Below are 18,176 nucleotides of genomic sequence, written 5' to 3' on the forward strand. Positions count from 1 at the left end.
TTAATACCTTTCTGTAATTATAGTAAAGAGGGTAAATTTTTTCTCTCCGAAAGAATTGCTCTCGGGGCTCCTAGAAATGGGTGGTATGTTTCTTTTCGCTCGGGTGCAGTCAGTTCAATCGAAGATGGCGTCGAAACAGCAAGCTCTCCGCGAGCGTGTTGAACGGTTTTACGAAACGCTTGGTCATCGTGGAAAAAAAGTTAACGGTAGATCACTTTCGAGACGAAAACGTGCCCCTTGAGTACAGTTTATTGGATCCTGGTATTCTTGAGCGTGGAGCGAAAGGCCGGTAGCGGCCGTCCGGCGAAGATAATGACGAAGAAGAAGAAGGAAGCGTTGAAAAAGCTGTTCGGCAACAAGGACGGAACGAGTTTGCGTGACGCCGGCCGAAAATATCACTGCTCCTATACCTTGATTCAACGAACCCTCAAGATGGAGGACATTATCTGTTGGAAGAACACTCGGTCCCACGAGTACACGAACGAGCAGATAGCGATCGTGAAATCGCAGTGCCGGTGGATGACGAAGAACCACCGCGGGACGTCGTTCGTGCTGGAGGACGAAAGTTACTTTCTGCTCTCGACGATCCACATTCCAGGAAATGACAGCTACTATTCCAGCGACAAGTCGACCACACCCCCCAAAGTAAAATATAAGTTTAAGCAGAAATTTGAAAAAAAAAGTTATGCTGTACATCGCCATATCGTGCAGAAAGATTTCAAAGCCGTGGTTCAAGTTCAATCAACTAGTGTACCACGAGGAGTGTGATGAGAAAATTCTTCTGCCGTTCTTAAAGAAGCATCATGCGGATGGGAAGTACGTCTTCTGGCTGGACAAGGCGTCTTCTCATTACGCAAAGAAGACGCTGGAGTATCTTGGGCAGACAAAGATACCGTAAGTGTCGAAAGAAAGTAACCCGACCAACTTATCCGAGTGCCCATTGAGGATTCGGCTCCCTCAGTGCCCTAGTGTACAAAAATAATTGGTAGGGCAAGGATACGAAGCAGTTGACCACCAGGAAACTCTCAGATAGAAAGGTAGACCGCTGACAGAAGGTTTATTGAATATTTTACGATAACGTTACAAATGAACTGATGTTCATTTTTGACAGTTCACTGTGTACGTGATATACGACTGGATGCCAGATTCGGCCCACAGATCACTTTATTTTGCACGTACAAAGGACTTGTAAGACCCGTAGCATCCGCCGTTCACGGAACAATCTGTCACGTCTTCCGAATGATCCGCGTTGAATTCAAGTTTCTCTAGATATTGTTAATCGGAAAGACAAATTTTGCACAATCTTTTCTTGACACAAATTTTCTCGTCAGATCCTGGCAAGGCCTACTTTAGAACTCTGAAAGAACAATACAAAACTTGTATGGTTTAAAAGAGGAGCATGTTTTCGGATAGTGAGCATGGTTGCCACTATTTTTTAAAGTTCAACTTAAAATGTCTGACAAAATATGTCACTTAACGAACACCTCAAAGTCATCGAAACTTATCAATCGATCATTGTTATATTTAGGAAAATATGCCCCAAATTTCCGAAATGTTTGTGCAAACACTTCTTTAATTTAAAAATCTGGTAGAATGAGAGGTTTGTCTTTTGTCTGGAAGGCCCAAAAAACTCTGGCTGTGCCAGATATATCTGGCATAATGGCATCCCTGAAAGTGAGTACTAGGGTGGGACAAAAATTAGATTCCTGCTCCTAGCAACTTTTTAGGTACCATTTGGGTCCTAGAACAACTGTGCAAATTCTTAGCTCGATCGGTGAAACTATATTTTTGCGCCCACTGTTTAAAGTTTACATGATATTTTGCATGGGAAAATTAACTTTTACAAAATAATTCCTCCAGGAGTCGCCCATTACTTCCTAAAAATAAATCGTTATGTGGCTTTTATAGGAAATTTAACAAGGAAACAAAGTCTCGAAAACCACGAAGCGATTTGACGCTTGAGAAAAAAGTTATTAAGCAGAAACCGATTGATGCTCTGACGATTGATAAAATATGCATTTTTTCTAGCAACACTGCTGTTGGTTGTCCAATTATACGCAATTTTGTTTTAATCCTCTCTTAATGTGTCTAAATCGTTTATCTATACTATTTGGCCACTTCGAAATGTTTTGAGGGATAAATTGAGGCTTCTTTTGTACATAATAAGAGAAAGTTAAAAATGTTGTATATAATTAGACCGTCAGAAGCAGTGATGCTATGAAAAGTTAAATTTTCATCAATCTTCAGGGCATCAATCGGTTTTTGCTTAATAACTTTTTCCACAAGCATCAGATCGTTTTGCAGTCTTCTAGTCTTTATTTCCTTGACAAATTTCCTATAAAAATCAGACATCCATTTATTTTTAGGAGATAACGGGCGACTCGTGGAAGAATTAATTTGCAAAAGACAATTTTCCCATACGAAATCCCATGTAAACTTTAAACCGCGGGCGCAAAAATATAGTTACACCGATCGAGCTAAAAATTTGCAGAGTTGTTCTGGGAGCTAAATGGGACCCAAAAAGTTACTCGGAGCCAAATTTTATTTTTTTCATATAACCATGTCCCACTCTAGTGAGTACACCAGTGATGATTTGTTCAGGGTAATATTCTCGACAAATCTATGATTATGGCATAAAAACCAACTGTCAAAATTCTCTTTGAAAGGAAATTCTAGACAAACCGTTCACTTTTGTTTACTACCAATATCTGTGATTGGCGACTAATGGTTTGTCCGGAATTTCCTTTCAAAGAGAATTTTGACAGTTGGCTTTTAAGCCGTAATCACATGTTTGTCGAGTATTGTTCTACCATGGTCTAACCCCGAATAAAAATATTATTCAAAATCAAAATTTGAATTAACGCGACATCGGCTAATGTCGCTCTGTGGTGTCTTTAGAGGTTTAACGTAACGTATTAACGTAACAAGCCCTTCCTTTCGATACTGATGCAAATAAAAGAGGAGTAGGAGAGAGTGGATCTATCCCCACCACGGGGATAGGTGAACCCCTAAGTATACTTCGTCATATCCTGATGATGTTTACGCCCATATTATTTTTCTTGTTAGCTCTTTCTTTAACCTAACCTCAAACGAATTTACTATAGCGTCAAACGTTTGTTGACGCTTTCAAAAACAATCAAAGTTTTTTTTTGTCGTGAACCATTGTCGGGATAGGGTAACCACTATGAATGTTTTTCATTTTAGATGTCATACCACAACATACAAATTAAATGATATTTCGAACTTTCAAAATAAAAGACAAAAGGATAAACGATATTTTATTATATAGGCCTGTGCGTTTTTATATTAATCGGAGGAATGGTTCAACTTTCCTTCTAAAGTGGTTCAAGTACCCCCACCCATGGGGATACATGAACCATTTGACATACATTTGTATAATACTAATAATTGTGACACCAACTAAACTTTCATTGCCAGAAGTATTCTATATGATAAAGTTTGTTTGTTCTTTTAAATTCAAAATACTTATTAGCAAAAAATGACTTGATACATTAGCAAAAAATGACTTGATACAAAGTTTATGTAACTGACAAGTTTTCGTTCTGCTGATAAATAAATTACAAATTACAAAAATAGCAAAAAGTGTAATTTCAATAATGTTCAAGTCTCAAAAGCAGTTTGTATGTCAAGGGACACTTCAACGGCCATTTGCTTTCCCAAGAATTTAAATTCTTATTCTAATAGTTGGAACCATTTCTTCTTAATGTTGTTGGTTTGTATACGACTCATCAATCCATATCTCCGAAACGAGAAAGAGACTGCATTGTAATCGCACAAATGCGCTAACGACAATAATATAATCGCCAACATAGCCTAAACACTTCAGTCACACCCTCTTCAATGCAAATTAATATATTGAAATATCTAAATACCTTTCTCATTCTGGAATCGCATTCTCTTTCTGATCTTGTGATCTTATCTCCGTTTACTATTTGCAATTGTGCGTTATTTTAACTGGACCTGAAAATTATATTCTGTACAACAATTTTTTTCAGAAATCTTTGACCAAAAAAATCTTTGAATTCTAAAACAAATCGAACGTTTCCGTTTCATGAAAACTAATTGGGGTCTACCAATAAAGTAGAAACAATAGACGACGGGAACGACGCCCTCAAGAAAAGAAAAACAAAAACGAAAACGAATGGAAGCACTGGAATGTACATTGTATATTAATTAGTCATTTTTCAAATATTTTTCAGATATATTTCAAAACATTCTGAAATAAAGATTCTCAATTTCATACAATTCGTTTTATTCGTTTACTTTACTCAAATCATTTATTTTTAATTTCATTCTACACATTCATTTTTTAATTTTATCTATTCATGGATTTTATTCGTTTTGCTTATTTTTTCATGTTGAATATTTGACTAATTTCAAATATATGATCATTTCATTTTAATCAATTATTTCATTCATTTTATTCATTGGGTTTATTGCGTTCTTTGGATTTTTTTCTGTTCAGCTTATTCATGTCATGCATTTTAATCATATTTTCATTTAACATATTTTCTTCGCTGTTTTCATTTTTTGCATTTTATTCATTTTTTTTTTCACTTCGTGCCTTTTATTGTTTCTTCATTTTAATAATCAAATTTTTTCAGTCTTTTATTTTATATATCTAAATTATTAATTTGAAACAATTTTATTTATTCTATCGATTCAACATATTTTTTAATACCATTTATTTTTTCATTTTAATCATTTCATTAAGTCTTTTCTTCTCTTTACTCAGTTTATCAATTTTATTTATTTTATTGATTCTATTCCTTTTATTGATTTTTTAATTGTATTTATATTGTTCATTTTATATTATTCATTAATTTTATTTATTTCATTTATTTTCTTCGTATGATTCAGTTCGTTATCTTCATTCATTCCAATCATTTTTTCAGCTCCTACATTTAATTGGGTTTCTGCATTTTACTGATCTTATCAATTTTGTTCAGTCCATCATTTCATCCAATTTGCTAGTTTGAATCATTTTAATATATTTTAATAATTTTACAACTTTTTTAATGTTGTCTATTTTTAATTGAATGATCTGAGCAAATTTGATTGATTTGTTTGCTTAATTTGATTCAAATTAATCATTCTGCTCACATTATGAATTTTAAAACTTTTCTTCAATTTATTGGTTTATTATTTTTTAGGTTCCATGTGTTTTATTGAATTTCTATAATTTATTAAATTTCTTAGTGATTTTATTCGTGCAGGAATCAAAACTGTGCTCATCCCACATCCAGTTGGGTACTGACTGCAAACTAATCACTTATCAAACCGTTATATGTGTAAGAAATATGTCATCTCACTGCTAGGTGGATTAGGCTGGTTTTTATTTTATTGTTCTATCAGAGACACCTTGATAACATAGTAACTGGACGCCTAATTTGCTAAAAAGAGTCCAACTGTGTCACCACATCTTCAAATCTTCTGCCAGATCGGGTATTCCAGGACAAATCTTGACTTTCCCTTCTCTCGGACCTACTCTGGGATGGTAAACTTGAAATTGATGGTAAAATATTTCTATCAAGGGAGCTAGGGAAGTTGACCTTCTTGAAAGGGTTTTGTTATGACATTTTCTGCTGGAATTATGGTTAGAACCAACGCCATAAGCTTCATGTTTTTTCAGTCTAGCAAAAAAAAACCAATAAAATTATATTTTCTGCGCAAAACTCTTCTTTAGAAGGTTCTAAACAATTCCTATTTTTGCCAGCATCCCACAAGAAAAGAATTGCATAAATCAACAATGTTCATCTTACCCCACCAGTACACATATTCTTTAAACGCCAGTACACATAAATTTTAATACGCTGAAATTTTTATTTTTCTCTCAATAAAACTTAAATGCAGAGACTTGAAAATTACATTCGCACAAAGATACACTACTGACTACTTTCACACATTTGATATGCATAATGATACAGTTCATTTGAATTTTAAAATTATGTCAATAATAACCATATGTACATCTTACTCTGCTTGTTTATCTTACCGACAATTCCCCTACTATTACATTACACTGTTAAACCAGATATCGGAAAACAATGAAGTTGTGCAATACAAACTGGTTTTACTCGGAATTGTGAAGCAGAATAAGAATGGCACGTTCCCTTCCTTGGAGCAATCTACACTACCGGTACTATTAAGGTAGCGGATTTTTTTTTCATTTTCGCTAATACTGATTGTGTGCGTTTTAATTCAGCATTGCTTCAGTTTTAGCGATTTTGGGGCAGAATTCATGCAATATTTATTACTTTTCTCCAAGCCTGACCTATATCGTGTAAAGTGAACGAACATTTTTGCTACAGAATGGCATGCGAAAATGTTTGCAGTCCGAATAACCCTTTCATGTCTAAATTTAGCCAAAACTTAACGTTTGTCTTCTAAAGGCACAAATACAAAAAATGACATGTCCATCGTTTTAGCAATTTTTGTAGATTTAATCTTTACTTATATTTTCCGTTTGCCGAATCCATCCCAGCACCAATCGATATGGCCATGAAAAGGTTATCTAGTTTATCATATTCATCCCCAGTGGTAACAGCTTACTTTACTAATTGGTGCTGTTAATTAGGGGTAAGTCGGTGGGAATTTTCTTTTATACCGTCATAAATCGTAGAACCAGGCTAAGGGGAAACTGGCATGATCTTGGAAACCACACCCGAAGCAAAATTAAAAGGCATTGAACGCCGCATTTTCGGGGTCACCGTTAGTCATCGCGTGTTGAGCAGTAATCGGCAAGGGCTGTTAGCTTGAAGATACACACCCGGCTGCTCGAACGGTTAAGCGCGTGGGATCAACTACAAGAGTATGGTATTGTTGTTCTCGTGAAACCAGCTCGCACGGAATCTCGGAAATATGGTAGCGCTGAAATGATGTCATAGCGTGATATACGGCTGCTGTCATATCTGTATCGGGCTGCCCTGGAAGTTCAGGTCGTAAGCCTAGTTTGGCTGTAGGTATCGGTCGGATCATGGCAACATACTGAGAATCATTGGGCCACGAGGAAATATGAGTAACGGAGCGGAACACAATTAAAATGTATCAGCCGATTGTAGATTTAGGTGTGATACGAACAACATTCCGTTTGAAAGATCGTGTTATGACACCTTTATAGAATTGCAATGTATGTAAATTAGTCTAAACGATACATTCGAAGAGCTTGGATATGTTCTTGTGTATAAGTATTGTTGTTTGGTATATCAAGTTGTCACTTCCCTGCATTCACCAAATAGGAGAAGCGATTTTTGCAGTACATTAGGGTACCATTCTACAATTATCCCTCAGTATGGCACGGTTTGCCGGAAGGGTTAAAGGATTTTCAATATTGATTCAAACACTCCATTCTGACAAATTGTTAGCAATTAGGGCAACTTGAAAGTGATATACTCATTTGAGAGCCCTTTGTTTTAATTCCTGCTACACATCGAGTATCCCCTTTGTACGGTTTGAATCAGTTGTGTGTTGACATTAATGGCGTTTTTGCTTGAACCCGAAACTGAATCAGGTTCTAACCTCAACCGCTGTCAGTTCATACATTTTGGCAGCAGTTGGGGTTAGAAACTAACTCAGTTTCTCTTCAAGCGAAAACGACATTAAAATTCAACTGAGAAAGCTGGAAAAGCGGCCATCATGAAAATCGAAAAAAGCAGTTTTTTTAACACCGTTGGAAAAATCTTCATGAAAATGAATCAATGTATTCTGGGCAAGTCTAGTTTCTACTTCTGCCCAAGTTAGACGTACAATCGAACCAAGTGAACAACAACTAGCAACCTCTCGATCTAGTGTGCATTGTATCGAGAACCAAGGAAACTTTTAATTTATTCTTGCCACCATGAGTAAAGTTGACGAAAAATCTCTGCTCCGACCCAACACAGCGGTCGTTGACTTTAAATTCTGTTCAATAAGATTGAGTTTTTGTGAAGTGGAATACGTGCTGAAGGTGAAGATGCAGCTTGGGCTCAAGAAGGTTATGTATATACACTATCATCACACACTCAATTCGGATCGGTAATTTTCCAACAGCCGTGTAGTCAGCAAATTTAGAAACTGATATCTCAGTAAAATCAGATTTATTTGCTGATTTTCGGTGAAATATAATCCGAGTCCCAGCTATCAAATGTCACTTTTACTGAGATCTCAGCAAAAAAATTGTTTACTGAGATCTCAGCTGTTGAGATTTGGGCAAAGGATGCGAAAAAAGCTGAGATTCGGCAGAAAAAATTAAGTGTGCATCTTCGCAATGTACTACTCATATCATTCAACACGTTAGCCCAAACCGAACGTTTCGTTTTGCAGAACAACTTGAAGCACGTGGCTGAAAGTGATAAAGTTGGAATTAAGATTCCCGTGTATATAGAAAAAGAGTATGTAGATGTAAAGTTACATGACCTATCACCACGTACCCCTCCTGATCTAATTGCAAAATACATGTCGCAATACGGAGAAGTAGAATCCGTTACACCTGATACGTGGAGAAATTTCTTTCCGGGTACACCTAACGGTGCTCTTGTGGTGAGGATGCGGATCGAAAGACCTATCCCCTCCCAATTGACTATAGAACTCAAAACCGACGAAGCTACTATTAATCAAACTACGTTATGCAGCCATGAGGGGCTAACTCCTACGTGCAAGTATTGTAATCAGACAGCGCACCACGGACAACCTTGCGCGGAAGATACAGAGGAGAACGCAACGCATCCACGGCAAATCAACCTAAAAAAGAGTTCAGTACTAATACCTGAACCACAAACGGTTGCCAAATTTGTGGTAGCTGTTCAGTCCATATTGACAACTGCCAAAGCAGCATCCAGCATCCCAAAAACCACTGTAAGCAACATCGGTGAAGAAGATAATAACAATGACGACGGATTTACATTGGTCGCCCGTAAGTGCAAGAAGCAGGAAACAACATCTGGTCGCGAGCACCAAGGCACTTTTAACGATGATGACCTTGATGTGGAGGACAGGAGAGATTTAAATGGTCCCCATGACGCAGTAGGCGAGCCATTGCGCGCACGAGATCCAACGGACAATCAATATTTGTTTTTATTTTTTTTCCATATTGTAAATACATGAAAGATCCACGGCTCCGTTCAGCTACCGCTATGAGCCGTATCAAATAAACGAAATGAAAAAAAGTGTATTGGTAGAGTACTATTGATTGACTCTCATGAAGAGTTTTACAATGGTGTAAGAAAAAACTGCTTTTTTTCGTTTTCCAAGATGGGCGCAAAATCTGCAGTGCGGTAAGACACTTTTTCCAGCAGATGCGGTGCGGGAAAGAGCTTTACCGCGCGATTTTACCGCAACCGCACCGCAAAAAAATAATTGATAAAGTGATAATTTTGATTATTCTAAATTGATAAACAGACTGCTATTACGAAAAAAAATCTAGCTGTGTCCGAAATATTTTGACGCTATTATTTTTACGACATATTTTGGACACTAGTTATTTTATACTTCTAAGTAAAACTTCACAAACTAACCATTTCAAATACATAAAATGCAAGATCCAAATAGATACAAAATATTAGATCATTTGAAAACAATAAATTTTTACTCTTAAATCCAATTTAAAAGTGCATCACTTCTCCCGATTTCTGTTGGAAATCGTTGAATTATGAATCGTTTCCGATATCAGTTTTTCAACTGTGAATTTTGATTAATTTAAAGAAATTAGAGATTAATTAATTATGCTGGGACTTAAACACAACCCAAAGAATATAATTATTTTCATCAAACCAAACGAATTTGGAGAAATTGGAGGTAAAGGATACAAATGTATGAAAAGCGTCCAAAATTAGGAGAGGTCCAAATTAGGTTGATTATTCTATCATTCGTTCATCGACATCGTATTTCTATCTTCTTTGATTGCTGTGTAAATTCAATGTGAGTCAATGCAGTCAATTTTATTGGACTCTTTCTCATAAAGTATGCTACATAGCTTTTTTTCGCGTACTTCCATTCAAATTTACGATAGTTTTCTACCAAATTTAGTCCTAATATTTTTCAGTGTACCCTCCAGCACTCGCGCGAATGGTTCTAACAAAAAACAACGACGTGTGTGCTGGAGGGTTAAGACTATTTTGTAGCTTTTTTGAAACTATTTTGCCAAATACCACATCGTTTGACTCCCTTCCACTTTGATTGAAGTTTTTGCCATTGGCTCTTTGGAAAAATATTAGAGGAAAATACATTAAATGCTAGAACTTTCGAACGAGCCTTTAGAAAGTTACACTTCATACATTTTTAAAGGGAGCAATCTTAGTTTCTGAATGAGAATACATATGTTTCTTGAAAAATGCTGAAGTTAGAGTTTTGGGATATTTTTTCCATGAAACCATTTCCAAAAACCATAACATTTCTGCTGCATGTTACAAATCATACATTTTTTGCAGTTTTCTAATGTTCAATAATTCTGTACCGGTTGAGACCGGACTCCTGATTAGATGTAATGTATAGAGCAATTTTTTTCGTCAAATATGGTGCCATTCTTATTGATGAAATACAATATGTTTTTATTTCACTGTATTGGAATATATGCGCGACTATATAGAAGTTCTGGTATTACGACTTTAAAAATTTTTTGTTGAAATTCCTTCAAGAATTAGTGGTGGTTTTTACTACGTAAATGCGAAAATCATCCATTTCATTTTCATATGTCAAAAACATTGAAAATATGACAATTTAAAGAAAAAAAAATACTTCATTTCTTATTAAATTTTTATTCCATTTTTCAATTAACTGAAGGGTTGCTAAAATAAAAGTTTTCCTCTTACTGCAGTAGAACGTTTTTGAATGTATAATGCTTGCCTTAAAATGTAGGGTTTTTATTAATAGAAAATGCAAAAGTTGATTTTTTCTTAAACATCACATTCTGAGGAGTCTCTTAAAGTTAAATTTCGTGTAAATAAGAATAACATTTTATTATATATTGTTATACAAATTTACAATTTATTATTACTTATTTGCTTTTGATTACTATTTGAGTTCTCAGAAATTGATTGATGTGGGTGTTTCAAGTGCTACATTGGATGCGATAGCGATTATTAGGTAGGTACCTCTAAATGGCGCTTAGTCCCCCTGTTAAGCTCAGCCGGAAATGAACCGGAATTCTGGCTGGTTCCAGTTCGTATTCCAGCTCCAGTGACACAACCGATTCTAGTTAGAATCGGTTGTGTCACTGGAGCCCGTGTACGAACTGGAACCAGCCAGAATTCCAGTTCAATTCCGGCTGAGCTTAACTGTGCCTCTTTGGTTTAACACAGGCCTATTCGTCGATAGAGAAGTAAATATCAATAAGGAATAGGGTGATGAGCCTATTAGCGCCATGTTTCTATTATCACCCTACCCATTTGAAGCCGTTGGTTAGAGCAGTGTCTGCCATCTTTGTTCAACGCATTGAGTCAAATGGTAGCGCAACAATAGGGGCACTCGATTCGAGTTTTCATTGTGCTCAAACACGAGAATTTTACTGTTTTCAACGCATTTATGTTATTATATTGGTTCTTAACAACGAAGCAAAGCGGTTGATGTCAATTTTTACGCATTCCATTGATTGTAAGGCAAGAAATTACCGAATCAGTGAGGTACCTTGCTTAGTATGGTGAAAATAGGCTCATCACCCTACTATTTAGAACATGTTATCAAAGGCCATTTGCTTCTTTGTACCAAGGAAATATCCGGAGAAGAAAACGTTTGCTTCTAACAAGATTCAGCTTCAGCATACAAGGCATTAGCGGTACATGAATTTTTTTCCAAGTTTCATGGTTGGACAAATTCAAAATCCGTTTGGTCATGATTTGGAACGAAATGTCCAATGAAGTAGTGTGTGCAGCTTGAGAAACTTTGACAAGCGTCTTCAAGCCGTAATCAAACATAAGGTAGAAAGGTTTGAACTGAACTTAAATAATCGAAACTTGGGAATTATCTTTTAAACACTTTAACCGTTGTCTTCCGTTTTAATTCCACTATGATGAAACGGAAGACAACGGTTAAAGTGTTTAATATAACATTCCACTAAGTCGCTCAAAACAGTGCTTTTGTTAAAGAATTATCTTTTGATATGAGAAGAGAAATAAAAGCTGAATCTCATCCGCTTTGAATTTTACGGACTGGTTCAGGAGTCTCACTTTCACGTTGCCACCCTGTATAACTGACATGGGAGTAGGCTTCAAGAGAGACACAAGCATACACTAAAACCATGCAAAAATTTGAATCAAAGCATTGTTGGACTTTTAGGAAACAATAATCGAGTTAGAAAGAGACAATTTTTTAGCTGAGATCTCAGTAAAAAATGAGGTTATATAGCTGATACTCGGAAAATATTTCACCGAAATTCAGCGAACAAATCTCACTTTACAGAGATATCAGTTTCTAAATTTGCTTATTACACGGCTGTTGGGAAATTTCCGAGCCAAATTGAGTGTATAGCCGATGCTGGACGATGTGTGAAGCGCGTATAGTTTTAAGCGCAACTCCTTTCGGAAAATACCGCCGAGGTTTTTATGTTGCCCAGATGAGACTGCTTGAATGCGAGGCAAATGCCTAGCACCGTTCCAGCAAGCCACACAAACTTAGCCCCAGAATGAAGTATAATACCCTAGCCAGTTAAATTTACATGGACCAAAGCTGTCCTTCAAACCACCACGGTAGAAATTCCCCATACCTGAAACCTCATCATCGGGGGCCCATATTATTGGCTCGAATCAAAACTCGTCGAAATGTCAATTGACGATAGGTGATTCATCCGGAGTGTTCATTTGTGTTTACATTTTGCTAGCGTTGCCAATTTTATTTTGTGTCCACCACCCAATGTGGCTACGCCACATCGCTTTTGCGCGTGCTTAAACTAGGGATAGCCCCTATGTTTGAGTAAGCCGGGCAAACGAGTGGATCACAGGTTCGCTTGCTTCCGACGGCGGGTCGGTGGCCACCTCGCCCGGCGGATCCTCAGCGGCTTTGCGCCGCTTCGGTTCTTTGGCCTCGGTTATGCGGCTAAGCCGCATCGAAATGATACCCCTGAAACATTCTAACTAGAATCGGCTGGGTCACCGGAGCCGGAATACGACTTAGAACCAGCCAGCATTCCGGCTGAGCTTAACTGGGAAGTTTAGTAAAATTTAATTTGCAATTAAACATTTCTGGCAACGTTCCAGCACCCCGTTGAATTCTAACGATTTCACCACCTGGGCGCCAGGTTGACGATATGAAATGAATTTTGTTTACTTTCGAAAAGTTTTGATTCGAGCCAACAACATCCAGCCCATCATCGGCATGTTCGCCGCCAGACTGCGCTAACCGAGCGGAAGAGAATTTCATTTGAATTAAATGTGCCACGTGGCAAGAGAAAACGTACCTAACATAATCTGAGTGAAGTGGCAATATTTCAACCACAGTCTATAGAGAACAGTTGCGCAAAGAGTGAAGTCAAAAAAGCTTACCTATCGAGCACAATTGGAATCCATCTCTAATACCTCTGCAGCAAAGTTGGATTCTAATTTTGCTCGATAGGTAGACTTTTTCGGCCTTACTTTCTGCACACTCTTTGCGTACCTTTATACTAAGACCAAATACAAATATGTTAATACGGAATGCTCTGATGATTTTTCGAGGACACATTTTATAACCCAGGTACACCAATAAAGGTACACTGTCAGAGTGACAGTGTACTTTGAGGACATTTGGCTAAAACTGGCAGCGCTGAACACTAAAAGCTCTTCGTTGCTATAGACATTGTTTATTATTCAGAAAACTGGAAAAGAACCAAAAGGAATATTCGAATTTGTTTAAAAATAGTGAGAGAAACTTAATTATGGTGATTAATGCTGTGATTACAGCCGCCCAAGCATTCATACAACAGCGCAAGTCACAAAGAGCGTGCATGAAACGATCGCATCGTAGAACCGGGATGTCAGTGCGCAGATTTCCTATTTTCCGCAACTGCAGGTACAAATCTAAAACTACGAAACAATCGCATACTTCAACAGTATACCACCGACCTGCTGAAAACGTGCCTTGTAGATGCCATCGAGCTCAACATTCTTTTCGGAACTGCGTATACCATAAGTATTAGCTGACGCAAAAGATATATAGTTGTATACAATGGATAGTTTTTAAGCAGCCCTGAACTGCCTAAAATCGCAAATCAGATGAAGACAAGTCAGGAAATCTTCCTGTCCGTTGATCGGCTTGTCAGTCGAATGAAACTGCCTCCACTGGTAGAAAGTTGCGAGGTGATGTGGCCTACCAAACAAGAAATAGATTTGATACTCCCATCGTACGAGGAAGATTTGCTTTCACTAGGCGCGTTGCTGGGAAAGCATTTAGTACTACTACTCGAAGAAGTCCCGGAGAATATGATGAAAGTAAGTTCATTATTCGATTTATTATTCAATTAGAATCCTTTCTGAACACGTTTTCATCAACAGCTGCAAACGTCTTTTATTGCCTGCTGTTATGAATCGACGGCCTTTATTCTATCCGAAGAGATCGGCGAGATTCAGCAAGCTATACGAGATGAATATATCTGGAAACAATTGATGTTTCGATCAGATAGCAAATTGACGGTATATGGTTTGATTACGTATTACAGAAAAAGTCTACTGAAAGAAGATTGGTTCTTCCAATTTGGAGACCTCTCAAGCTTCTGGGGCTTCGTATGGGAGTTAATGGCAGTCGATTCGGTGCAAAACTTCATTGATCGAGTAATTGTAGATTTGATCGAGCAGGTATGCTTCAAACTTATGCGATCTAAATCGATTCAGTTGCTCGTTAAAGGCATGATGCTCCTAGAGGAATGTATCTATAAGACACGAAGCTGCTCACTGGTATACTACGAAAGAGTCTACGAAGAACTGCTGGTTAACACGTGGCGTATGTTTGAAACAGACAAAAGAAATCAACAAATATCCATTGTTCTAGTGGCCGCTCGGTTCGAATGTGTCAAAGTTAGTGAAGTGGATCGAAATCACTTGCTAACGCTTGTTCAGGATTTTAAACGGTGGAGTAAAACTGACGTTTAGATGGATCTACTACTGCGGGCTTTGGAACGTTCGAAAAGCGCCAACAAATCGCTGGTATTGCTAGAACAAATAAACGTTTTATTGACAGTAGATCGTCCCAATATCCAAGTCACTCAACTTTCGCCCGAGGAACCTGATGAGTGTAACAATAACACTGAGAAGAGCTACACACTCCTCATGATGAATGGGAACGATCTAATCGATCAAACTGCTCCCCGGTGGTGGAAGAAAGTGGCTCAATACACACATGGTCGCTTTCATCGTTGGACTCTGCATTTCCAGGTCAGTAGTAAGCTTGCTTAAGTGTAGCTTAACAAGATTAACGCATTCATTGAATTGCAGTATCTCGCATACAGATTTCAAGGAGAGCAGCTCGCCGGAAACTTTTATCAACATTCTTCAGCTGATGGTGAGTTTTCTTGAAAATGGCGCTCAACAGCTGGCTCAAATGCGTGAAATGGATAAACAAACGGATGTTGCATATTTTAGCTACGTAAAGTTTTTCGTAGCTTGCGTAGAACTGATCAAAGAGTTTGCTGTAACCGTTATTAAGAAAAACAGCAGCTTGGCGGCGGAACTGAATGTTTCACAAGATTGCATTTGGGATTCACCACAGTTGGCTTCTTTGGGGGCGGTGTCCGTAAAGTTTCAGTCACGGTGAGTGACTATATTTTTACAACGCTGTTCAATTCGATTCAGGATCGCCCCTGTTTTCAGGTTGGAGCAGGAATGAAGTACTGATTTCGGCAGTAGGTGGTAAATAGTTCATAAGTTAATTTTTCTTTACCGAGTTGGTATACTCATGGACTTTAATTTTTCAACAAAGTTTACATATTTTTCCAATAAATTGGTAGGAATTCAAGAACTAACTCTTCGTTTTTTTGTCGTAAAGTTGATTTGTCCACGAAATTACTAACTATATCCAAATCAAATCATGTTCTATTTTGTAGCATTTTCATGCTTGAAATTGCACTACAAGACCGATACTTAGTCGGCGTAACACTCGTTCAATCTGCAAACGCTATTAACCAATGCAGCTCAGAATATGCTGGGTCTGAGGCCTATATATTGTAGTTAATTTCTGAACCAGTCTGTTCGTCATATATTTTATATTTTCGATTAGAGAATCACTTCATATACAAATAATAATACAATGGTACAGTTCCATAAATGTACACCCAAAACGCGAACCGTATGAATTACATGCGAATAAGCATGATTCTAATGAGAATTTTGCATTGTAACTGGTATAATGCATATAAAGCGATATTGGTCCGGGACAAAAATGCATTAATGCGATTACACCACAGAAACTTACACAAACCCACAGTTGGGAATGTATTAGTGAATTTAACGATATCGGAGTATTAGTATTAAAATGACTCCGCAGTAATACGCATGTAAAGGACATCTCCACTCGGATACATGTGCGCTCTGAAAATACTAATACACGCTCAACGACCTGTTTCCTTTTCGCCTTTCTACTGATCACATGCTGCATATTGGAGAGAACAGTTTATAGCATCATCAAATTGGTGGGGTGTGGGTGATGATTATGTGTTGATAATATGTTGAGCTTTCGGCGTTCTCTCAACCATAAATTTACCAGCGATATGCGAGTTCTAGCCACTAGATAAGTTCATAAATGTTAATAATGATTAATGATTATTTAAGCGCACTATACGCAGGAGAAAGTTACGTATATGGGAACATTAGGCTAACAAGTTAATTCAACATTTGTCTGATGGAAGCCGTCCGCCATTCATTTCTGGCATTCCTCATATCAACAGTACTTTTAGGTGATATCATATCGCAGTAAAAGTATCTAAGTTTAAAGTACATATCATAAACTATAAGGGAATAGATGTCATGGTTTTGCACTTTTGAGCAGCAGAGACTTATCCCGCTGCGTTAGTATTGTGTCGTTTTGACGTTTAAATTGGGAGGAAAACAAATCATTTGCACTGCGAATTGGGAGGAAAACAAACCGCTTGTGGGCTTAAGGGGAGGGCGGTAGTATAAAAATGAGAGATCTTGGTGTGCGTATTTTAAACGTCAGATATCTCAAGTGGCAGTTACTCATTTCAGTTTTTATTATTTCCCGAACATGCGAATCCAGCGCGCAATAGCCCTGGTCAACGATCATCGCAAATCAATCTGACCACAAATCATTTTCTTCCACTCTTCTCTGAAGCATAGAATGAGAGAGCGATGATTTTACTGCAAAAGCCATGCTATGGGAAAATAACAACGCGTATATCCAGGGATGCCAACGGTACCGATAAACTACATTTTTTTCGATATATTTACATTTGCACAAGCTGTACAGCCCGCTACAGTGACGCATCACTACAGCTCTTGCCAGAACAGTAGTCAAACCGAGTACATTTTGCCGTACAGCAGTAGAATACATTTTTGTTTTGCTGCTGTACTCCGACTGCTCGGTGAGAGTGTGGCGTAGTAAAGTTTGTTCTCTCGCTTTGTACATTTTTCTCTGCATAGTCAAAGGGAGAGTCCCGCACACGAAAGCGTTGATGCCGGCCGTGGCGTAAATGAGCCGCATTCATTGTAGTCATTTTTGAATAAAAATATTAAAAAGATTGAAAATATTAAAAAATGTAAAATAAGGAAAGCGAAGCTGTACCGCTCGCGTCTGGTGGCTGTACTGGGGACAGTAGTTTTCTGCCATGTTACTGCTTTACACACAGGCAGCCGTACAGCGCTGGGCGTCCTGCACTAGCGAATGACAGCAGCATCGAGAGAGAAATGAGAATGTAGGCAGAAAAATTACAGCCGTGGAAAAGGTAGGCATTTTGCATCCTTGCGTATATCACACACTCTCGTAAACTGTTCACGCGTTTAGTGTGGTTGGAATTGCGCGTAACTTACAAACACCACAGAGGTATTCATGTATAGAATACACCACCTTTTTGGCAGTCTCAGCAAGCAAAACCAACCCTCTAAGAACGGTTGGTTTCAAAATCGTCCAATGAAGGACGTTCGTTGGACCAATTTGGGCATCGTCCAAATAACCGTTCAACGAACGTCCATCGTTGGACCCGTGTTGAACGATTTTGAAACAATTTTTTGGACGTCTCAGTGGGAACCAATACTTTTACATGCGGG

General features: G+C 37.8%; 1 protein-coding gene across 1 annotated transcript; it reads left to right on the forward strand.

Moving 5' to 3' along the window:
• Window positions 1-14,170: 14,170 nt before the first annotated feature.
• On the forward strand, window positions 14,171-15,050 carry LOC131686972 (uncharacterized). The gene is made up of 2 exons (XM_058971005.1): window positions 14,171-14,393; window positions 14,457-15,050. Exons 1-2 carry the CDS (start codon window positions 14,178-14,180, stop codon window positions 15,048-15,050), a joined length of 810 nt encoding a protein of 269 aa, XP_058826988.1. The 5' UTR covers window positions 14,171-14,177.
• Window positions 15,051-18,176: the final 3,126 nt, after the last annotated feature.

Source organism: Topomyia yanbarensis, chromosome 3, assembly GCF_030247195.1.
Source record: "Topomyia yanbarensis strain Yona2022 chromosome 3, ASM3024719v1, whole genome shotgun sequence".
Taxonomy (NCBI): Eukaryota; Metazoa; Arthropoda; class Insecta; order Diptera; family Culicidae; genus Topomyia; species Topomyia yanbarensis.